This window comes from Podarcis melisellensis (assembly GCF_964234715.1).
Source record: "Podarcis melisellensis genome assembly, chromosome: 6".
NCBI lineage: Eukaryota > Metazoa > Chordata > Lepidosauria > Squamata > Lacertidae > Podarcis > Podarcis melisellensis.
Genome location: NC_138538.1, coordinates 60,232,284 through 60,256,779, shown reverse-complemented (window position 1 = coordinate 60,256,779; position 24,496 = coordinate 60,232,284). Strand labels below are relative to the sequence as shown.

The window sequence follows — 24,496 nt, the reverse complement described above, 5'->3', positions numbered from 1 at the left end:
TATACTTGTTCTCAATGGATTTGAATCCATACTGCAAACTCGCCATATAAGTTACCTCACATGTCCGGCTGCCTTTTAGTGGGTTGAATGAAGTTCACCACAGATACTCTGAATCAGGGATCCCAAAAAATATGGAACAAAAACCAAACCTTAATGTGGTGTCGTCAAAAAACTGATTTGAATAGGGAATGTTTAGATTACACTGCAAACCATGTGCCGTAACTCTGGCACATAATCTTCAATTTCTACCATGAACTGAAACAATCATTTATTCCTTTACCAGCACATCATTTCATTATTCATCAACTATCTAAGAAAATAATAAATTTACAAAGAGTGTCTTTAAAAACAACAACACGTTGGCAAAATCTGAAACCTGAAGAACGCAACACATGTATTTGCAAAGGGAAATTGCTATCTTACTGTTCTCTGGAACTGCCACAGCAGGTAAGACTATGGGATGGCAAGCTTGGTGGACAAAGCCAAACATCTAGAGAATAGGTCAGCTGCTGAGGCCAGGCCAACAACGCCTTTACAGATCTTGGTGTTGCTTTCAGGGCAAGAAGGTATGCCAAGACTTCACACGCACCAAGACTACTGCTTCCCATCAAGCACAAAGCAAACTGATAAACCACACCTAGATGTACACCTAGGAGCATATATCTGCTTCAGGTACGGCCACCTCTTGCACCACTGTGGGTTCACTATGAGAAGAAGGGCTGTCCAAACGATAGTTAAAATATCCCAACTCAATGCCACTTCATACATGAGATAGGATTTGGAGGGGAGGGGCGGGACTTGCTTCACCTTTCTGCTTCTCCCTCATGCAATTCAGACAGGTAAAGTACAGTACATATTAGCCCATGTGTGAATCTTCAGCACCTAGAATTCACTGCTAGGAGGTGCAATGGCTTCACTTGAGCCACAGCTAGAAACTCGGCTCTGACTTCCCTGCCCTGAGAAATGTTGAGACTAACTATGCAAAGCAGGGTCTTCTTTGTTGTGGTGCCTAGAGTGTGGGATTCCCTTCCAAGAGGGTTTTTTTTTGTTCTTCCCCCACCTCCCCAAATTTTTGGGATTTAGAAAACGCATTGGTGGAACTGATCATCAGTAGCAGACCTGGATAATTGTATTGCTTTATTTCTATCTTTCTGTGAATTGATGTTTTCGGTTAAGCTGACTAACTGTTTTATCTGTTGTTTTTAATATTAAATGTTAAGCCACATTATTGATCCTGACAGGTGGAAAGATGGGGCATAACTATTTCAAATGAATAAATACAATAAAATGTCCTCACAGCAAGACAAAGTCCTCAGTACTAAAACATTTCAACTTTTTGTTTTCATCCTCAGAGAAAAGGGTTCTCTCTTCCAGGACTGGACTCATCAGAAAATCATAGTCTCTAGAATGCCCATTTACAAAGGTAAACAAAGGGTAGTTCTCCTTAGATGAGGATTTCAGGATCTACAATTAAACACAGGATCAGAGGAAAACATTGATTAGAAGACAAAAAACATTGCACTGCTCTTATTCCAACTATGTGTACATTGTCAACTGAGCATTCATTTTTAACACCAAGCAGAAAACACTGCACAAAGGGCATGCAAATCATCCCAAATAAATCTTTTTCATGTCTGTGGCACACCTCCCAATGCCACATCTCCCCACCAGAGATGTGTGCGCACTAGATCTGTACCTAGAACACCCATTTATTTAGAATTACACCCAAAGCGAAACAAATGTTAAACAAATCATACCCAGTCAGCTCTCTCGTATAACATCTAAAACCTAGCAAGTTCAAAGTCAAGCTTCACACCAGCTCTTTGAACTGCTATAATTTTAATCAGCTAAATTACATATATGGTTACAGCACCATATTAAAAAGCCACATTAGTCTACAGATTGATCTACATGAGGGACTGGTCAAATCAGAAATTCAAAAATAGTCCTAATTGCACATTTAATCCAAAACAATTTTAAAAAATCTTTAAGCAGAATGAGGTATTAAACAACAACAGTCAGAAGCGGGAAAATCATGCTTGCAGTAAAATCAAATTCCACATTTTTTTACTGTGTTCTGCTGTTTTATCCCAGTTTAATTACATTAAACTGTTCTATCCCAGTTTAATTACATCCTTCTGATAGTTTTGTGAAAGAGAAGGGCAAGGAGAACCAAGACATGATCAGTGGTGAGCAGAGGAGAGACGGAAAAAGGAGACTCATGTGAAAGGGGAACATTTTAGGGAGGTGGTATAGGGCAACAGATCTCAAGGGACAAGATAATTGGATACAACCTTTTATCATTTGGCTATTGGATCAATTCAGCCCACATCAGTAACAGAAGTTCACGGTATTCTGATGGCTGTTTGGTAGCCTGTGAAATTAGCTGGCAGGCCTTTCCCTCCTAATTGACAGGTGTCTTGCAACATGACAGCCACCACCACAACTAAGTAAAAGCGGCTCCCCACTTACACAGTGTCTGATGAGTTTCTTCCCATTATAGATGAAAATATATGTGTTCACACACACACACACACACACACACACACACACACACACACACAATTTTGCAAGGACGATATGCATTAGTCAAGTGGCTTCATGCTAAATTTGTAATGGAGGACACTAGATATAATAAACCACGATTCCCTAAATACTGACTGTTAAGGGAATGTAAGGAAACTCAGACCACAGAACTGTGGAAATGATTGCACTAATTTTTTACCCTTCTTAATCTTTGACACTCAAGACCTACAAAATCGAAATGTGATACAGGAGCTGTGAAGGGCATTGATAGGCTGAAACCCATTTACCAAATGAAAGCCCCCCTTGGTCTGCTTTTTCAGCTATCTTCAGAAATTGCCTATATATTTCTGAATTCACATTAAGCCATGAGCTAGAAACTTGCTTGAGATAGAAAAAAAGATTGTTATCAAATTTCACACCAAATTATCAGATACTCACAAAATGAAATGGTGTACGCATGTACATGAAAAAAATACAGCCATGACCATTTCAAAGGAGATGAAAGACTTTTAAAATATCTGGTTCTGTACCACTGCTTGAACAATTCCCCACTTAGGAAGACAATCACACAGAACTAGTATACTTCCCTGCTGATACAGGGGCTGGCTTCTAAGGTATGCAGTGCTTTCTTTTCAAAAGAATGATTTGGGAATTATTCCTGTAGAAGCATACATATGAAAAATGATGCAATGTAATCAGAATCAAAATGATGTTGATTCCCAAGAAAAGTAATTTTGATTGAGGCAGTCTTCTGTACAGAGAATTCTAATCTCCAGAATTCGTAAGAAGCAGTGCAATGTATTTAGTGGCTACAAATGTGAACTATGAGCCAAGAAGTCTACTTCAAATGCAGTTTCTGTCATGAACCCTATAGCCTTGGGACGAGCCACTCTCTAAGACTTCCCCTCTCCAGAATGCGTCTTTACTTTCTAGGATTATTAAATCTGCAGCCTATTTTCTCTCTCTCTTCATGAAGGATGTGAGCAAAGCTTGGGCCTCCAACATCTATGAATTGTTCAGAAGGTAGATTCAATTATCAAGCAAAATAAAGAAACAAAAATGGCCAGAAGCAAACTATGGCTTTCTATGAATGAGCAGTGTGCTGCTGCCTGCTGGTCAATCGTGCCTGCTCCATCCTGCTAGGATCTCCAGGAGAAACAAACCACAAAGCTTGGCTTAGCATTACATGCAAACTGAGCAGTCTGCAGCAGCATGTCATTCATTCATGACAAGCCATGGTTTATTTCTGACCATAGCTCACTGCTAGATGCAAACAAAGCCAACGAGTCAATATGACATGGGTTCTTCCTAGATCCTTCCTTTTTATTTTTTCACTTTCACACTTCCACTTCACAATACGTAGCAGCTTTAACAGTGCAAAGTTCAATGGAACTTGCACAGTATGCATAGGGCTGTACCCTAAGTGCTGTAAGAATGGTACTAGGAAAGCCTTCTCCTATACCACCTTTCAGACAAGAATTTGTTAAACCACCATAGTTTTAAATGTCTATCGTACTTTTGAGCAAGGCAACTATTTATGTCAGCTTGATGAAAACAAACAGATGAGTAGATGGGAGTGAGCACGAACAATTAAGAGAAAGTGGTGTGTGTTACTGTGCAAATATAGTGGCTGTTCCCTTTATATGTGTTAAATGTAACTATTTTATTTCCTTTTTCTTAGTTTATACCAGATGTAATAAATAACCCTGTGTTTGCTTGTATCTAAGATCTGCTTACTTTCACAGTAAATTTAAAATGGTGCTAACACATAGTAATAATATTTTATCTGTAAATGTAACAAACATACTTACACTAACAAATAATAATGCACAATTTAGTTTGATTTAATATTTCCATTTAAAGTCATCCCCAAGGAATTGATTGCCTTTTAAAAGATTCTTTTTGTGTAGAAGATCATTCAGTGTCTGAAGCTTTCCGCATAAATATTTTCGTTTAAATGCTGCCACCTAGTGGGACAACCCTATACTTGGTCTTGATATAACTGAGAAGGGGGAAATTATCTGAGTTAATTTAACTTCTACAATACACATATGCATGCGTTGCAAGATCATTTACCCCATGTAATTCAGTTAAACTTAGTCAGTGATTCCTTCCCCCCAAAAAAACTGCCTTTTAAGATGCAGATTATTTTTAAGAAAGGCCATTTTCCCTGGTGATAGGCATATCTGCTGAAAATACTCTTGTGTAAGTAGTTACTGAATCATCTACTTAAGATATTTCATTATCTAGACTTTACAATTCAATTGTGCTGATGTAATGGGATCACAAAAGATTGCTGGTGGGCTTATATATTTGCCTTTGCTAGTACATATCAGTGGCTCAAGCCTTAATAATATATATTGAAGAGTTATATTTAAGATGTTCCAAAATTAAATAATATAAAAATAAAGGACGACAAGGTGAAGTATCAGTTTAATCATGTGGATGCTTACCTTAGTTATTTCTTCAGAAGCCCTTTCAAAGGCTTGCACATTTGGACAATATAACCCTATAGTGCAGCTAGGATCCATTTTTTTAAAAGACATCTTCTTTGGAGAAGGGCAGTGGAATGACTGTAATTATAAGTGGGGGAAAGATTTTTAAAATGCTTTAAAAGCACAAGAGAAAATGATTGATATAAGATACAATTACTTGTCCTGTTTCCGAATGATTCATAAAACATTTCCATGAAACTGACTGAGTTTTACCAGTTCAGTTAACAAAAAGAACTTTTAAATGGTAAAAATGAAAGCTGCTAAAGTCAACTAAATGTTCAAAAAAATCCAAAAATTCCTATTTTTTTCAAGTAAATTAATAAACTTATCATCTCCAACTGCAATGTGGAAAAACATGGGTGTTGCAAGAAAAGGAATTAGGCGTAATTTGCAGGTATTTTAAGACAGTGTTGTTTCTTCCTTATTTTTGGCACTTCTAAAGTAAGAAGCATGCTTTTCTCTGCACATTTGAATCTGCAAAGTGCAAATCATGAAGGATATTAAGTGACTGTTTCCAGCGGAGGAACTTTATAAAAAGAGAAGTTGACCATTTCATGACCCAACTGACTTTTTCAGGCAAGCACACGGGCTTTGCCTGCAAATAACCACAGGATCAGTCTCTTGCATTGCCAAGGAAGACTGGGAAAGAAAACTTACTGAAAACCTGGAAACCTACTGCCAGCATCTACTAGCAATAACAATTCCCTGGTAGCTGCTCTTGTCTCCCTATTGTTTTACAGAAATTTGCAAGGGCTTAGAAGAACTGGATGAAATCATTTTTCATTATACCTCCTTTCCACTGATGTATCTTTTCCATTGCAATGCACTTTTTATTAGTGAGATTCCGATATAATAGATCTACTTTTCTTCAACACAGAGAAAAGTAACCTAGTAGAACATTTTATCCACTTTAGAAAAATAATTCTTATTTTTGAAATTCAGTGATATAATACATTAACCTGAAGTTTCCCAACAGACACACACACCAAAGGGGATGGCTCAGCAGCATTTGAAAAGCAGTGCAGCACATCCAGAGTTTTATCTCAATGCTTAGAAAATACACTCTACATGCATAGAACAGCGGTCAGGCTCTTCCAAACAAATAGATTCTGTAGGTTGACTGCAGACTGGATTGATTTTCAACTTAGCCTGGACAGTTTATCAATTCTGAAAACATATGATATGGAGAAATCTAGCAGAACTGTTACCTACAATAAGAAAGCAATTTCTGTTAGTTTTTGACACCCCTAGACAAGGACAGATTATTATTACATGCACTCAACATTAAGGTTTGATCCACAATTCAGTTGTTAAACGAGTGCTTCTTGCAAGGTGAGACCACCCAAATCGGCATGTTCTTGTTATGCCACATATGTTCAGGTAGCCATTTTACCTCAGACATCAGGAAGAATCAGACACTGTTGTTATAAGAAAATGATTATTGAAGACTTGAGCAAACAGATATTACTTTAATAAGAAATCATTTCCATAAACTATAGACAACTATAATTCTCAGACATCTCTCTATTCCTTTCTCTCTCGACCTGCTGTAACCTAACTTCTCATTCCTTAACTTCTCATCTAGGACTGATACCTGTTAAAAGCCTTTTAACAATACTACAATGGATATATATGTGCAAATCTATTTTATTCACTAGTAAATCTGAGGATTGCACACAAGCTAAAAAGTATTTGCACAATTTAATCCAGATGAAAAAATGCCTGAGCCTGAGTGGCAGCAGCTAAACTGGGCAGAATTAATGTAAACTGTTCAAGTGGGATGAGAGAAAAGGCCCTTTTGAGTAGATGAGATGTGCAGACTCGAGGAGTGACTAGGATCTTCATCAGTGCTAGCTCAAAAGCTCTGATTCACACTGCAGCCAGTATTTTTTTAAACACAAAATGGGTGGGGCTGTTGTGCCCTGCCTGTTTGTGAGTTGCTCAAGCAGATTTCCAGTTTACCCCCTTGACAGAGGTCTGGAAACTTGCTTTAAAAAAATATGAAGAGGAGAACCTACTGCCCGCCAGATGTTGTTGGGCTACAGTTCCCATCAACTCTAACCAAGCTGCCTGATGGAAACAGTGGAGTTCAGTATCTGGATGGCCACAGGTTCAACACTCCTGTGCTCTTGAGACCTGGGTTCCTGGGATGCAGACTAGCTGTTGGGCCAGCAGACTAGCTGGTAGCAAGTAGTGAAACAATTTTTTTTTGGGGGGGTGCTTCTTTCTTTGTGCATCACGGTCCATGTTCAGCCTTTGTCATGGGAAAAGGTAAAAGTCTGGAGAAAAAGCAGATAGCACAGTGGAGCGCTACAAACCTTTATTGTGGGATGCTGCCTTCCGTTGCATTCCAGTATCATAGGTTTGCATTGCAAGTCAACTTGGGTCAAGTAAAGGCATTCATAATCTCAGAACTATTTCCTTCTACATGCTTTCAGCTCCGTAAACAGTCCCAGGGGCATAGCAGAGGCACTGCACTCCCCAATGTTTTGTGTGTGGCTGCAATCTAAATCATAGGAACTTAGGAAACTGTCGGGCCACTGGTCCATACATTTCAGTATTGTCTGCACTGACTGGCAGAGACTCGTCAAGATTCCAGGCAGGGAACATTCCCAGCCCTACCTGGAGATCCCAATGGTTGAATTTGGGCCCTTCTGCATGCCAAGCAGATTCCTTGCCACAGAGATACAGCCCTTCCCCTAGTTCCAAGCCTGGGAAAGTCATGGGACCGCCCCCCACACACATGTGCAGCATCTAGTCTGAGCATAGAGCTGTTCATGTATGAACCACACACACACAACTGAGAGAACTCTCCTTCCCAAAGCAGTGAAGCTGGACACTCAGCACTTGAAATTCCTGTAAGTGGGAGGGGAGTAACAAGGAGTGAGGTTATGCTACTCCCGTTGCAAAAGCGCCAAAACTAGACTTTGGTTGTCTCATAGCAAAAATCTGACACGCAAACAAATTCAGAGGTTATGTATTCCACTGTATACAAAACATCAGCAATGAATTTGGCTTGGTTCGTTTTTTAGTTTATTCCTTTTTGCGATTCTATGTTGAAAGAAAGAAAGAAAGAAAGAAAGAAAGAAAGAAAGAAAGAAAGAAAGAAAGAAAGAGAAACGATCTAAGTAATTAGTGTTTGGTTCATATATGAAGCAAACAGTGCTGGCTCTTTATCCATCCTACCTCGAGGGGGAAATCCTTTACGCTGACATCTACAAAAGACTGGCAGTAATGAGGATCCATGTAAATCAAACTGTCATCTACAAGGACAAAACAAAAGACAAGTAATTCAAAAAACACCTTATTATTACACTGCTTACAATCCAATTTCTATGCAGAACCATGGGGGGAAAGACACCCCCAGCAAGTAACTGCCTGCCAGGCTGATATTCATTGACTGAAGCGTAGGTTTTTGCAGGACAGATTAACTTTTGCATAATCAAATATGCTTGTAGAAGCAGAATTTTGATAAAGTGATGAGACTGTCATTTAATTTTTGGAGATAAAATTACTTTTACAAACACACAATTATATTCCAGGAGTTTGCATATGAAAAATGCATTGTACTCCCTCATCATGACAGGAAGAACATATTTGCTTGTCATTTGGTCATCAACCTGTACCATTTAAACTACTAAAGGGTAAATATATAACCAAGATCTGCCAGGTAGTAAGCAGTGAAAGGCTCAGAGAGTTTGATGAAACAAATAAATTATGCCTTGTTTGTGCAACAAAGAAAATTAAATGTACATTTTACACAATCCAATTACCATATAGGGCAAATGACAAATGACTGGACTTTGGTGAGTCTGATTAATAAAGTACTCATTTTGCTATTTTAATCATTCCACTTCCCAGGGGGTTTCTATTAACTCCAAAGCTTGGCGGGTGGGAGGGGGTGGGGAGGAGAGAAGAGAAGAGAAGAGAAGAGGTATACCACACTGAAAAAGACATACCTTATTAAAATACTAACCTTGAAATCCAGCAAAGTAATATGACTGCTTAGGTTTGCCACCAATAATACCAATGCAGTATTCAAGACTCAAAATCCCCTGTCATCACAATAAATAAATGGGGCGGGGGAGAGAGGCAGGATTACCACACAGTAGACTTAATTCCATGCTGGCTAATTTTGTTCAGTACAAGCTGCTTACAAGAGGAAAGCCGAGCTGTATCATTTACCTAAGAAAGGCATTCAGAGAAAGTGTGAGGCAGAGGTGAACTGAGCAACCTGTGGGCTGCCTGAATCCCTTGGCCTGGCAGTCCCTGGCATCTCTGGTCGCTCCGCCCCTTCCATCTCAGAGTGTTCTGCTGGGAAGCAGAAGGCTACAAAAGGGTTGATCTGCTTGGACTGCACTTTCCAAAGGCATCCTCACCGCCCCAGGGAGGAAGTGGCCTCCTCCCTACCTTGGCACAGAGAAAGCACTTTGGGGCTGCAGGAAGCATGGATAAGCCATTCCAGAATAGTAGCAGCAATGGCGAAAACACCTAGGCACTGAGCCACAATGGGGAGGGAAGGAGCAAACAAGCCTGGCACTCGGGGTGAGTTTGAGACTAAGGAGCATTTGAGAGAGCGATGTTAAGCCTGCCGTGGGATAAAGAATCTAAAGGTTCACATTTCAAAGGACTGCATGCTAATGTGCCTGACAAAACCTGTGCAGGTTCCCTGACGTCTACAACTACTTTGACAAGCAAAATTAAACCCATCCTCTTTTTCATTCAACTGATGCTATTCATTGTGTGTCCATGTACATATGGAGCATGACACTTGTCCTTCCAGACATTGACAAGAAAGCAAATGAGAAGGAAATCCTAACTTTAAAACCTTCACACTTGGAGCAGGCTAAACAAATAGCTGCCATATTGTCATTTTACTTCATTTAGCACAGCCTCTGAACCCCTGACTAATCAAGTAGACTTTGCTTCTTAACACTACTTGGCGAAAATAGAAGCAGGGCTGGTCCCCTTTTCTTCCCTTTAGGCACAGCTTCCATTAATTCATAAGAGTATTTTTACAGGCCCAGGTAAAACATTTCCACGGAGGGAGGACTAGAAGTGTGTAAAATAGGCAAGAGGATAGGACAATTTCCAAACGGAGAGATTACAATGAACCGTCTATAGTACAACAGCCAATATGGGTACAACAGGGTGCAGCAGCAGATGTTATACCACCCAGTGTCTGAACATGCTTATTAATTTTGATATCTGAGTGTTTTACGGAAAAGGAGGGTCACAAGAGCATAGACTGAAGGGATGGCACACTATTGCTGATATTTGAGATAGTCATCTTTAGGGCTTCCATGACAGTCTTAAATTGATTATTAGCACCACTGAGACAGAAAGCAGATACTGTTAATGTAAATGCCACTAATCAGCTGCTTAAGTGTGGGGAACAGATGAAGATCCTAGGTAACATTTTAAAATCAAGGATGCATGGGGGTGCTCACTGAATGAACCACCAATACAGGTGAAATCAGATCAGTCTTTATCCTGAATTACTGCATCAGCAAGACAGCCATTTAGGGACTGGAATAGTTATAACTGGTTTAACATTGAATATCCTAGCCCTGCAATTATGTCTGCATACTGAAATTTCAAATTTCTGAAGTCAAACTTTATGATCTACTACCGTAAAAATCATAAATACTTTTAATAGATTGAAGATTTCCATCCTTAACTGTCTTTTTATACCATCTAGTGTTACTTTCTGAAAAGTGACACTGAAACTCGTTTCATACCTTCACAAACTCTAGGTATTCCATGTTGGTTCTTTCTCCTCCCAGCCTCACGGGAATTAATATGATGACAGATTTGGCATCTGATTTTTCAGAATCCGCTAAAGAGCACTGCGTATCGATAACATCGGACTTGTAAACTTGAATGAGGCAACACGAAATGTAAAGGGAGATTTTTAAAAACACATTTTCAAACACGTGCTGAATAAACCAAACAAAAGCAAATACACACTGAATAAACCAGCCAAAAAACAAGGTATCTGTTGATGCTAAGGGGGATAAGAGGGAACTGGCACTGTTTGGCCCTCCTCATGGATTCTTGTGTCCTCCCAGTGAGGGCCACAAACACAAGTGTGTGAGTGTGCATGCCTAAGGGCAGAAACCGGAGATGCCACAAGCCCTGCGCTGCACGAAGCCCAACTGCTGTAACATGAACTGATGGGACTGGTGCTTCTTGGCTCACTAGTCATGAATGTCAATATAGCATGAAGTCCACCCACGTGCTGCAGCAAGAGCATCTTGGAGTCCAACCGAAAACAGCACTTTGCTGATTTGCAGCATATCTATTCAGTCGTGTGTTGCACTGAATTCAGCGGGATTCACTCCCAGGCAAATAGGGTTAGGCTCGCCATCTCTCCCTCCTAAGCCACACCAATGCAGATATGTCAATGCAAAGGATTTCCAGAGGGCTCTGCTAGTCTGCTGGAGCATAAACAGCAATTTGTCTTGTGGCAGCTTCAAGACAACCACACCGTATTATGGCATAGTCATGAAACCTGATGCCGTAATTAAATCTGCAAGGTCTTTTGCTAAGAAAGAAAGTAGTTGAGCCTAGGCAAACCATAGGCATACCTGGTTTGGACATGTCCCCACAGACCTTCTAGCTGCTGCTAACATTGCCCTGTTCCAGGGGGTGGAAGGTGCAGGAAGAGAGGGCTATTCAAGGCTACTAGCCAGGATGACTATGCTCTTGCCTCCAGAGCTGGAGGTATCCAGTGGCGTAGCGTGGGTTGTCAGCACCCGGGGCAAGGCAAGTAATTTGTGCCCCCTAACCCGTGGATTTGCGCCCCCTAACCTGTGGATTTGCGCCCCCTAACCCGTGGATTTGCGCCCCCTAACCCTAACCCCCAGATGTTGCGCCCGGTGCGGCCGGCCCCCCCTGCCCCCCCACGCTACGCCACTGGAGGTAGCAACGCTTCTGAATACCAGTTGCTGGAAACCATGGGAGGAAAGAGTGTTGCCCTTGTGCTCCGTTCCACGCCCTGGCTTCTCACAGGCATCTAGTTGGCCACTGTGAGAACAGGATGCTGGACCAGATGGGCCTCTGGCCTGATCCAGAAGGCTATTCTCATGCTCTTACAGCCTGGGTATATCACAGCTTTGGGGCGATCACTCACAGCAGCATCTCTACCAGAAGCCTAGTGTTAGGCATCTCCCTCTGGTACTCCAGCAAAAGCGTTAGTATCCAACCTCGCCTGGAAGCAGCACATACATAATCAGAGCATTTATGCTGCTTTCGTCCAGTAAGGAAACCACGATTGTGTTTGCTTTATTGCCTGCCTGATATATTTGAGAATTCAATGCAAAGTGAAAACATTCATTATTACTCCAGGGCAGAAGGAAATTAATTTTTTGCATTGATCTAATAGCACAGGAGAGAGAAGATGGCTTTCTTAAACTATACTTTTAATTACTCTGAATTTTTTTTTCCGTAGAGAAAAAGAATTAATATATCACTTAAAATGGTTTGTGCATGTTGGGAAAGAAGAATGAGTCCGAAACACTGAGTCAGTAAGTTCAGAGGACCTGCTCACAGCAGATGCTACAGAAGTCCACAATCCTCTGGTCGTATTAGAAAAGAAAAGGCTTCCATATTTCAGCATTAGAAAATGTTACTCAAACAAACATTTAAGAGTCAGTGCAGCAACATTGATCCCCAGGAATTCAGTAATTATCATTTGTGATGTACCCTGCACCAACAATATACAACAACACCGTAGAGTGAAACAACAAGAAGCTTTTTGCCCCATGGAGCTTACAATCTAACCCCAATGCTTAATATTAACCTTATTTATATATGAAGTTTTGCAATGTGTAACTTTATTTGTAAAGCTTTTGATCCAGAAGAATGTCAGTGGGGTTTTGTTTGCATTGTGGGACCTCCCCACCCAAGAAAAAAAAATCTGGTTAAGAATAAGTAGGGTCTCTGGAATGTTGAGACAGGAAGCTATCATGAGCAGTACAAATTGAAATGTTCCTATCCATTTGCAAAATGGATCCAACTCTCTGTTTGGATCAAACTCTTATGTTTTTAGCATCACAAAGAAATGTAAGATTTAACGCTAGCATTGGTCAAGAATACTGCACAATATACCCCCCTTACCTGTACAATCTTGAGCAACGTAGACAGTTATTCCTTGTAACTCAGGGTCTCTTGACTCTTCAACAGCTTTTCTAAATACAAACAGGCTTACTTTAGGTTCACAATGCACAGAATTAAGGTGCAGAATCATAACCATAGAGTTGGAAGCAATCCCAAGGATCATCTAGTCCAACCCCCTTCAGTGAAATAATCGCAACACACAGTCCCTCATCCAATTTGAAACCCCACCGGACCCTGCTTAGCTTTGCAAATGTGCCAACAGTTTTATTAGGACACAATCCTCAAATCACCTACTCTGGAGAAATAGACTAGGCAGGAGCGCTGAAAAACACAGCCTTAATCTGCCACAAAGATGAACTACAAGTGTAATTCGCAAACTGCAAAATGTGGCAAGCAAGGAAAACAAAAGCAATTTAAAAACAAGCATCATAAGTAAATGCCAGTCTGTTTTTCATTACTGGATGCTTACTTCTAATTAGCAGATAGATAATTCACCAAGTTGAAACTGTTTTAGTATACAGTGGTACCTCAGGTTAAGTACTTAATTCGTTCCGGAGGTCCGTTCTTAACCTGAAACTGTTCTTAACCTGAGGCACCACTTTAGCTAATGGGGCCTCCTGCTGCTGCCGTGCCGCCAGAGCACAATTTCTGTTCTCATCCTGAAGCAAAGTTCTTAACCTGAAGCACTATTTCTGGCTTAGCGGAGTCTGTAACCTGAAGTGTATGTAACCCGAGGTACCACTGTAGCTTGCTTTACTAAAGAAGAAATGCTGAAAAATCTGAGTTAGGGAAACTGCACACATCTTTGTTGAAATGCATGAAGAAAGCCAATTGCCCACTATAATGTGCCAACATGTTACAAACCTGTTATGATAAAGAGTACAGACAGTGTAAATCTGCCATCAGTCAAAACCAACCACATATACATGTGGTAAAATAGATTTGGGAGCATGTTATAGGACACAAAGATATAATGGGTTGTCCCTCCACAGGATCTGGCCGAGGGTTTCTGCTGGCAAAAGGGGGCAAGGGCTTTTCTTCACCCTTCATCCTGATTTTCCCCCTTGTCCCTGAATCTTCCACCATCACATCCCATACTGTTCTGGAGGGTCCATCCACCCTCTGCAAAAGCTTTTTCAGGAGCACAAGGACTGTACATCATTACTAGTCTGGATCCAACCCAATCTGTATATATAATCATTGTATGACCTTAGCTCCAAAGTTAAATGCAAAACCTGTTTACTCAGAAGTAAGGCCCACCAGTTTCAGTGGGAAATACTCCCGTGCAAGTATGCATACTGTTATTGCCCCCAAAGGTTAGTTACTCATGGCCTCAGAGCATTCTGAAGAACAATCAGCTCCAATTTGTATGAGGGATCCAAGTGGGCGTGGAAGGGGTGTACTATGAATAGATAAGGTGGCTACGCAATGGATAAATTTCTGGTGCTATTGGTTTACAGAAAATATTGAAGTTGAACATGAAAACCTTAGAAGCTTCCTTTTTGAAAAGTGTAACGTGTCAATTCCAATTATTTATCTCTGCAAATTCAACTGGATACATAAATAACCTTCACCTCTCAAGACACCGCATTATTTCCCAGTAGTCTCATTCAAGGTGAATATTCTTGCTATACAAGCAGCACGTGACTCCTGCATCTATATAAATGTAAAAATTTACATCTGCACTTTGGCCTCTTGTGCTTAGAAGGTTTAATGATTCAATTTATGACCATATTGGGACCCACCTAGAACATAAGACTATAAAAATACAAAATCAATGGTGTCCAAAAAAATGGCACATAAAGGCACCCTGTACTGAGAAATCTGACTTTCAGCTTTTTTCTTTTTTTCAATCTAGGCTGAATGTCACAGACCCTTTACTTTTACTATTATGTAATTATAATATTAATAGTCCCATACACTTACAATTTCAAAAGAACTTGATGTGTGCAAAGAAATGCTGAAAACATCAATTTTAAACTCTGACAGTTCATTACACTATCAGTACATTACAGCCCCCAGGTTACAGTATTAAAAAAAAGAAGTAGTAGTCTATAATGTTATGCATGTTCCAAGGTTAAAAGAGTTGTTGGTTTTTAGAACATTTCATTCAAGATACCCTACCAAAAGTCTAGGTTTGGAACAAATCTTTGTAGTCTAGAATAGTCCAACGGAAATGTTTCAGAAATAAAAGAAACTTTGAACAGAGACCAGTCTTAAAATATTCACTACTCCTTCCTTTTCTTCTTTCTGGAACACATCCTATGAATTTGAATCACTAATGACAAGGATATATAGCTAAAGCTTTAATTGTTACTTTCTAATTAGCTGACAATCTCAAGACAGTGCTAAAATGAGCTCTCCCTCCATTGGATACATTAGTGAAAGACAATTTAGTTTGTTTTTACCTCAAAAGGTGTGCTACAACAGCTGGCCCATACCAATCTCCAGCTATTTTCCCAGACTTGTTTCCATATTCTGTTAGGCGATGCAAGCCAAAATTTGCAAGTGGAGAATCGCCAAACCACGATATTATTTTTCGATGAAAGTGTTCATCCCTCCTTTCTCTGTTCCCCCAGTTCCCCCCTGGGGCTTGCTTGTGGTGGCTTGACTGGTTCCTGAATTCTTTCTCTCCTGTACGTGATGCTTCGAGGGATGCAGTGAGCTTTTTTACTGTGTGACTTGTCCATGATTCAGAGTCTGAATTTTCAATGACAAATGCATCTGGCCACGTCCAGTCTGTGACAGGCACAGCATATATTTAATGGTTTGCCTGCTAGTAAACAATCTAAATAATTTTTATTCGTTTTAAAGTATCTGGTGAAAATTTAAAGATGCTTAAAGTTGTCTGTTCTCTACACTAAACAACAGAGATTTAACATCAGCCAGACGATCCCAGAGTTTCCGAATAAAAGTACAACACTGATTTTTTAACAGTTCCATCACAACACAGAAATCTTTTCACAAAGAACAGGATTAAGCGGCATTGATGAATTAAGAAATGTCATTGTATTACACAAAACTTAACTGCTAACTTTTTCAATTGAATTGTTTTTCATTCATAATTCATAATTTCCAAGAATTAAACATGGTTTCCAAGAAGTTAGAATAAATTTTAGTTAAACTGAATTGTTTTAATTTATATTTAAAATTATTAAATGTTCTCACGCAATTTCCTCAAAATGATTTTATAACTAGGTTGTGAAACTCATTGCCACAAGATATTGCCTTAGCAAGATTTAGGAACAGGCTACATCCTCTCAACTGCTAAATAAGAAACAAAAGTCAAGGTATCTTTGGGGTAAAAAACATTAGAAGAGCAACATATTTTGGGGGAAGAAAACATATGCATTCATGATTGCCAAACACAGGCATTAGAAAGTTGAATCCATTTTGGAAAAGGATTGCATAATTATGGTTTTTTACAGAGTTTCACAACACCCACCAATACATCCCCCACACTATTCTTTAAAAATCATTCAGAATAAAAACCAAATAAGCATTGCATGTAACTACTGAATTTGAAAGGCTAACACTCAGGATAGCTCAGTTGGTAGAACATGAGAATATTAATCTCAGGGCTGTGGGTTTGAGCCCCACGTTGGGCAATAAATTCCAGCATTGCAGGAGTTTGGGCTAGAGAACCCTCGTGGTCCCTTCAAACTCTACAGTTCTAACACACTTCATTCTCATAAGCACACATGGCCCAATTCCTTTGGTTACCTATTCCCTCAAATCAAAATCTAAAAGTTAACTGAATAGGTCAAAAATCTGGGGAACTTGCCTCTACCAAGAAAGTGAAGAATAAGTCCTTGTGCTAGAAGCATCTGGCCAGTCCTCAGGGTACAGCCCCAGCCACAGTCTGTTGTTAAAGCTGAGCCCTTGATTTGAGGAAATTCTTCTCTGTATGTCAGCCATATTCTGGAAATAAAATCTTTACGGAACTCTTCCACATTTCTTGAAATACCTTCATCTGTTATATCATAATTTGACCCATTTGGTGACGTGTCACTTGACTCTATAAGAGAGAGACATAACAAGCTTCTTTTTTTAAAAAAAAGTTTACTAGTACGTACTTGTTTTAAATAAGTGACCAACTGCAAAATCTTGTACAATTTATCAGAACTGTGAACAGTACAAAGCCCACTGTGAGAAATCTCTACAAAATAATAAAACAAAAATAGTAACTTGAGCTTACAGGTACTTGCCATAGGGAATGAATATACAGCTAGAGCAGGGGTCGGCAAAGTTTACCTCAACTGGGCCAGTTCACTCCAGCGGAGATCCCTCCATGGGCTGGATCACATGCGCGTGGCCGCAAATTCCGGTGTCTGCACCTGCACAAACGCGATTTTCAGCGTCTGAGCATGTGCAGACATGATTTCCGGCACCACACAAGTGAGTCCCTGCACCACACTGTGCCGGTTTAGCGCAGTGCACGGGGACTCACTGAGTGGGCGGCTCGGTTCGGGGGCGGTTCGTGGGTCAGTTAAATGACCCCTGTGGGCCACTTGTGGCCCATGGCCCTTAGGTTACCTACCCCTGAGCTAGAGGCTTCACTACATAAAGAGTAAAGGTAAATCCAGTGTCTTCAGGTCAGAATATTTAAAGGAAATGTGGGAGAAAAAAATTATATAAAAATCAGAAGGCAAGCAGAAACAGTTGACAGTTTGGATTGGTTTTTGTTATATCTTTCTTCCATATTACAGAAACAATTATCCTGCATACAACTTTTGCAGAAAGGAAAACCGAAGAAAATACAGTAACTGACATTAAGCCAGGGCTGTAACTGACATATAAACACAATTGTTGCCTAGACACAAATGAATTGGCACAGGATTTTACAAAGCCCTGTTTGCCCAGTATGCACATGCTCACAAGCCACTATAAAGAATTTGAGGCCTATGCATGCCTCACCCAACCCTCCAACTGCACTCATCAAGGTCCTTAACAAAGTAGAGAGGATCTGAGAGGTATATGCTGGCTTCAGACAGACTAGATTGTATTAGTAGCTGTCTGTACAACTTTGGGTGTATTGGAAGTAAGGGAACAGAGCTTTAATATGTCCTATGAAGATCCTTCACATATGGAATGTAAGACTTTTCCAGCAGCCACTTATTGCAAGCGGGAAACAGTAATATATATGCATCAATGTCCGTTTGGACTGAAGAGCAAGTTACATGCTTGCAGCACATACCCTCAGTCTTGAAATGGTAGCATTTTCCCAGCAAAAAGACAGGAGAATTTCTGCTAAAGTAAGTTTTTGTTTTCAACACCCAGCCTATAAAGAAGAAGAAAAGCAAAGTAAGACATTTAGAAATGATCTCCAGGCCAACTTTAATGAAGTTCACAAAAAGCAAGGAAGAAAATGAGCAGTCTCAGCTTTTATTAAAAACAAGTCCCTCTGCTTTGTACAACACAAATAGGGTTTAGGTTATTCCTATGTTAAATTTGTTAAATAGTTTATGTTGATGTCTGCACTTTAAAAAAAAGCACACATAGAAAGTTTCACTTTCCAAGCCGCAGTAACAACTAGTGGAAACACAGTATTGAGAAATAAATCCAATCTTGTTTGAAACAGGTACTATATAAATGTTTCAAATAAATAAACAAGCATTTACACAAAATTTCTATCCAGCCCATATCATCCCTCTGAAAGGCAACACTCAAAGCAATCAAATACAAAAACATATTCAGTCCTCAACATGGTCGTGGGAACTTGTGGGCAGGGAGTGCTCACCCTGACTCAGCCCTGATCCGCTCCTCACATAGAGGAAGGAAAGACTAAACGAGGTTGAAAAACAGCTAGATTGAAGGCTAAAAGCACATTAAAAATAGGGACCAGAAATCCAGGGCAAACAATAAAAATTAAACAGCAACAAAATTAAAGACTAGTTTGTGTTTTTTAAAGTCTTCAAATAGTTATGTCTTTTGAGTTTCTCTTTACTGAGAGCAGAAACCTGACAAAAACCTAGTAGAATCTTTCAAGCTTTCTTTAAGCTTTAATTGTTAGGAACTACAAAACAACAGTTGCTCTTTTGGTTATTTCTGCAGAAAGTTTCGTAAATATTTTCTTTTCTCAAGCTATCCTCTTCTTCCCCTTTTTTAGCATCTTCCTCGTGGACTATGATACCAGAATAGATTTGTATCTGTCATGGATATCTGATTACATGGAATTCACAGAATGGGGAAATACACCGATTTATCCCCAGCTATTGCTGACTATGTAAGTGCAAGTGGTTCTTTTAAAAGTGATATAGGAGTAGGTGTCCAAAGAGGTGCAGAAATTTCTGGAAGGAAAAAATTGTCAACTAATGGAGAAGTAACACAGCCACTTTCTTAATCATGGCTATAGCAGTTTCATACGTTATCAACCTCCCAACCTGCAAGATGACAAGTAGGTCTATCTACAGATGCCCTCCAAGGGAAAGGCTGGGTTTCACAAGCTAAATCATCAGTCTTCAGCTGGGACCCATCACCAGGTCATGGCCTGATTTAAGACAGGTCATACTACCACCATACAAATATATGGTAAAAAAAAACCTAAGAATTTTTTTCCCATGTACATATTTGGGTTGAAAGTGGGTACTGGGTCTGAAAAGGTTGAAGACTACTCAGCTAAACTATGTTTTAACCATATAGTTGAGAATTTAATTAAGGACAAAGCAACAATATTTCATTAGCAATAAACATACCCTAATTGCTATCTCACTGGCTTGTTTCAGACACAGTACTAAACTGTGGTTCATGCATTTCCTCCTCTGACACTCCCACAAGGAGATCAAAAGCTCTCTTTTCAATCAATGGCAGTCTAGCCAAACTGTGGTTAAACTTTATCTATGGTTTATGAAAACAAGCCAACTTCATAAACCATGGCTTAACCATGAGCCCGGCCTTGGCTGGGGAGGGCGGGGTATAAATAATAATAATAATTATTATTATTATTATTATTAGTATTAAAGCTGGCTTGTTTCCATAAACCATAGGTAAAATAGTTTGCTTTGGACATAATGCTAAACAAAGATTAGCTAAAAATAGAAATGAATGCTTCTGATCTCCTTTTTGCAGTTGCACTGAGAGAGGAGAGATGGGGAGGAAGTTGACAAACCCAAGTCTCATTCACATAATACGAAATGGCTTAGCATTACATCCGAATGAGTCGACTGGGCCTCAGAGTTCAAAAAACGACTCATGCTCTCTCTTGTGCAAATTCCCACTTCCTTCCCTTGTAGTATTAGCTTTACATCTGCACCAGCACTAACAACAATTAACATTAACTGGGAACAGCAAACCAGCTTCAGTCATTTGAGACAATGCACAATCCATTTTCAAAGATGAGGTTGCATTCTTCCATTAATTGTTTTAAGCAATGCAATTTATCGCATTTCACTTACTGTATTTCATATTATGCCATGCAGACATAAACTTTGATTTTATTTTCTCTACTTCATCTGTCCCTGTGGCCTCCATGTTCAGATTCAAGAGGAAAAGCCATCACTGTCTCAAAAGACACTAATCTGTGCTACTGCAAAAGGAAAAGGAATAAACACATCCATGAACACTCAGGGCATAGCTAAGCATGCTTGTGTTATTAGGTGGTTGAACATATTGTGACTAGGAAGAGCAATAAAATCTCAGAAACCTCTACTTGCAGAGAGAAAAGCAATTGTAACTTCTATGAATAAATAATAAAAACATTTTATTCCAAATATACAACAGTAAAATTATCATCCAACGCTAAATAAAACATAATGTCCTCCAAATGCTCTCTATTTCACAGTAAACTGTCCTGTGTACATAGACTACATTGGTGTACATCTGAGAACACCTAAACACTAATTGGAAGACAGAGAAAAATATTTGAATTGCTGCAAAAGGGACACAGTTTTATATTATGTCTATTCTGTTCAGAAGCAGGACTCTGGGCTCATGAATATTAATGCTCTATTTAAGAGAGTTGGTTTCTATCCCAGTCCAAAATGTATTAAAAGGGAAGAAATCTGGGTTGCAAACAAAAAGAGGAGTATGCTTAAAAATAAATTACCAAAACCAAGTCTCCTGTAATATGTTAGATTATTCTTGCAAAAGAGCTACTTTAAAAATTCACTAGAAAATTTATACGTTGCATGGCTTTCAATTATAAAATGAAGAATACAAGTAAAGGTCAGGTGTGTTGGCTCATTAAAAAAAAAAATCAAAATCTGTATTAAGGCAATACCTTTAACAGGCTAACCAAAATGTCACCAAATACTGTGCCAAGTCAAGCCATATGTTATTGGATTTTGATGTAAGATTACCATGAAAACATTTAACAGAACTAAACAGGTATTTCAATTACATTATGTATAGTGGCCTTACATTATACATTCTATATCATAGTGGGTGATTTAAAAATATATTTTTAATAATATGTTTTCTGGGTGTACTGTATTGACATTAAATGAGAAAGGAAGAAAAACACCAAAGAATGGAGGGAGTGAGAGCCTCCATTCATACATGCTTTCTGTTAGTTGAAAAAGCATGAAATGAGTTTTAATTATGGAAATCTTACTCCAAATTTATTGGGGAATTGTCTGTAGTGTGCTGTTTAAATAATTTCAATGGCTTGTATATGGTTCACATTGTTTGTTATTATATAATGACCATGATACGTCAGGTTTCTATTTGCTTGTTCACAGACTATATTCATTTATTCCTTTGACTTTGTCTTTTTGCTGCTACTAATGGTATTGCTGTGATATGGATTTTGGATGGATATGGATGGAGGAACTATTGTTGAGTGTTAACCTTCCTTTCTACTTCTGTAAATATTTGCATTGGAAAACAGCTAAGCAAACAAAGCAAGGTTAGCAAAGCAAGAATTTCTTCACAATATGAGTACTTAATTTTGAACAGACATCTCATTACATAAACAATGCTGCATGGAGATAAGTGTATCAGCAGTGTAGCTTCAGAAAGAAGGGATATGTTTGCATATGCTCCATCAGATTTTATGTCAGTGTAAATGGCTGAAGAATAGCAGCTTCTGGGGGGCTGATTTCTTTCATTGCCTTTTTAAGATCAAGGGCATTCGTAAAGCTAAAATTTATCTGCAAGTCTGCAGCTCTGAAAATTTTCTCTGACTATTTCAGGGATAAAATAAGCCCAAGCACCTATCAAGGGTCACCAATATGGTGCCCTCCAGATGTTAAGAACAATAACAACAACAATTTTATTATTTATACCCCTGTTGTCAGCCCCAAGCATGTCCGATGGTCAGGAATGATGGGATTTTGAATCCAACAACATCTAGAGGGCATTACATTAACTAGCCCTGCCCTAGTTGAATCTCAAAGAACACTATTTTTATTTCTTATGCAACAAGAAGCTATCAATCCAAAGCATTCTTTGAAAACTTCCCATATGGAACATACAAAATATAAATTATTGAGACAACATAGGAAACTGTACTAGAGCTTATTCAATTGCCATACTAATGACAATCAGCAAGATTCTAAATTCATTTGGGTGGTTTTGTGCATAATGTTTCCAACTCTTCAAACAATGTTTTGGAGAATTGGAAACAAGCCTGTAGTGGCTAACGATGGAACGCTTCTCTCTTTTCAGCAAGAAAGTGAAGCAAGAGTTTCCTTAGTGCCTGGGCATCATGTATGATACAGCAGCCAAACCCGCAACTCCTTGCAGCTCTTTTGAGCTCCAGATTTGAAGCTAGGGAGGGCACAAAAAGACAGTCCTTGACTATGTGCAGGGGCGCAGGGTGAAGTAAGTGACAAGGAAAGGGGAAGGGTCCTTCAAACCACAATTTTGGCTTGGCTACTAGGGCTAGCCAAAAATTGTAAACTTATTTTTATTTAGATACCAGAAAACCCAAAGCTGCTTCCAAGACTGTTTGAAAGCACTGGATCATTTGCAGGCTAAGATCATGGAGAATAAGGAGAAAGCTTAGAGGACGGGGGCTTCCCTTGGGGAATGAATGTGTGTGTTAAGGAGAAATATTGGGGCTAGATGTAGAAGGGAAAGACTCAGGATAAATGCCAGAGAAATAAGTAAGTGTGTTTGGTATTGTTTTTATCTATATTTCTACAGATCATGAGAAAAAAAAGTACAAAAGGGTGTGCAATGCTGGTCTGATGGGGATGCCTATATTAAGCAGGACAAATTTCTCCTGAGGTAGCTTTAACCAATTTAGATTTTTCTGAAGACAAGAGGTTATTCTCACCTCATACTGCCCTGAGCCATTAGTAAATAAATAAATTGATGCCTTTAGCAGCAGATGAAAAAGAGCAGACTGTCCTAAATGGGGTTGGCACACATTCGCACTGTTTCTTTTAGACAGCTGTTTAAAAAACCACTAAGTTCACAATCCTGCACCCACATACCTGGAGGTAACACCCACTGAACTCCATGCGACTTCCTCATGTGCCAACATGCACAGGGCTGCAGCCTAAGTATCAATAAGCAACCAAACTGAATGGAATTTTATTACTTATAGGGTGGCATACAAATGTCATACATAACGTAAAATTGCTTGGGTGGCTTAGAGTAAATAAGTAAAAACGAACGAACAAACCCTGAAATGCTAAGTTCTCTACACAGCTGTAGCCTGAAACGCCTCGTTTCGACAGATGTCAGACCAAAATGGTCATCTGTGGCATCTCAGCACCCAGATGGAGGAACTGAGGGAGGTCCTTGGCTTGCAGGTGGCACAAAATAAATCTGCGAGCGGAAACCTAATTCAGGGACGTGCCTTTTTTGCCACGACCCAAGATGCGCCCTTATTGCAAAACCTCTGCACAAAAAGCAGAGGCCGTTATTTCCCAAAATCACTGGGTAATATAGGAAGAGATGGCTGTGTATGTCTCTCAACGTCCCATTAAAGAAATCCCCTCCTTCTTCAACAAGACAAGGCTGCTCCCCGTCCGTTCCCAAGCCCCAAAGGATTTCCAGAGGAACCCCCAAGACACATCAGGGTCCCCCTGCCTTGAAATGCTTGTCCGCCCACTGAAAGCGGCCCCGAGGAACCCGAAGTCCTCATTCCCCCAACCCGACCCCAAAAGTTCGCGCTCACCGAGGACGCCGGAGTCACAAGGAGGCGAGAAAGGGGAGGGGGAAGGCCCTCCTGTTTTAAAACTCCTTTTCTTTTTTTTTTAAATTTCCGATCTTCACCACCGACTCTTTTGACCCACTCCGGCTACCATAAGCGCCAGTCGGCGCCGTTACGAATCCCCCAGTGGCGCCGCTTCCGGGACTGAGGAGGAAACCAAATCTGCCTACACAGCAGAGGGTCCGCGGGCGGGAATTCAAAACTGCGACTCTTCTCATTGCTAGCTGCCTTAGACACTACAAGTCCCAGA

The 24,496-nt window shown here is 39.8% G+C and overlaps 1 protein-coding gene across 4 annotated transcripts; it reads right to left on the bottom strand.

Annotated features, from left to right (window-relative positions):
* Positions 1-251: 251 nt before the first annotated feature.
* Positions 252-24,423, bottom strand: ATG4C (autophagy related 4C cysteine peptidase). Of its 4 annotated transcripts, XM_081915854.1 has the most exons (12): positions 24,211-24,423; positions 23,522-23,586; positions 20,537-20,667; positions 18,340-18,423; positions 16,927-17,160; positions 15,551-15,881; positions 13,143-13,213; positions 10,763-10,899; positions 8,998-9,076; positions 8,208-8,284; positions 4,980-5,099; positions 252-1,464 (listed from the first exon to the last, which is right to left on the bottom strand). In XM_081915854.1, exons 3-12 carry the CDS (start codon positions 20,610-20,612, stop codon positions 1,294-1,296), a joined length of 1,380 nt encoding a protein of 459 aa, XP_081771980.1. In that variant the 5' UTR covers positions 20,613-20,667; positions 23,522-23,586; positions 24,211-24,423; the 3' UTR covers positions 252-1,293. The 4 variants fall into 4 exon arrangements, with proteins under 4 accessions (XP_081771980.1, XP_081771979.1, XP_081771981.1 ...); XM_081915853.1 differs by lacking the exon at positions 23,522-23,586; XM_081915855.1 differs by lacking the exons at positions 252-1,464; positions 4,980-5,099; positions 23,522-23,586 and adding an exon at positions 5,119-6,229.
* Between the last annotated feature and the right edge of the window lie 73 nt (positions 24,424-24,496).

Bases quoted from the DNA above. Each gene is read 5' to 3' on its own strand.
- ATG4C (XM_081915854.1), bottom strand. From the start codon at position 20,612: ATGGAGGCCACAGGGACAGATGAAGTAGAGAAAATAAAATCAAAGTTT. The intron at 8,285-8,997 runs GTTAGTATTTTA...TTGTCCTTGTAG, and splicing joins TTACTTTGCTGGATTTCAAG to ATGACAGTTTGATTTACATG. The intron at 1,465-4,979 runs GTAAGCATCCAC...GTTTAATTGTAG, and splicing joins CTTCTGAAGAAATAACTAAG to ATCCTGAAATCCTCATCTAA.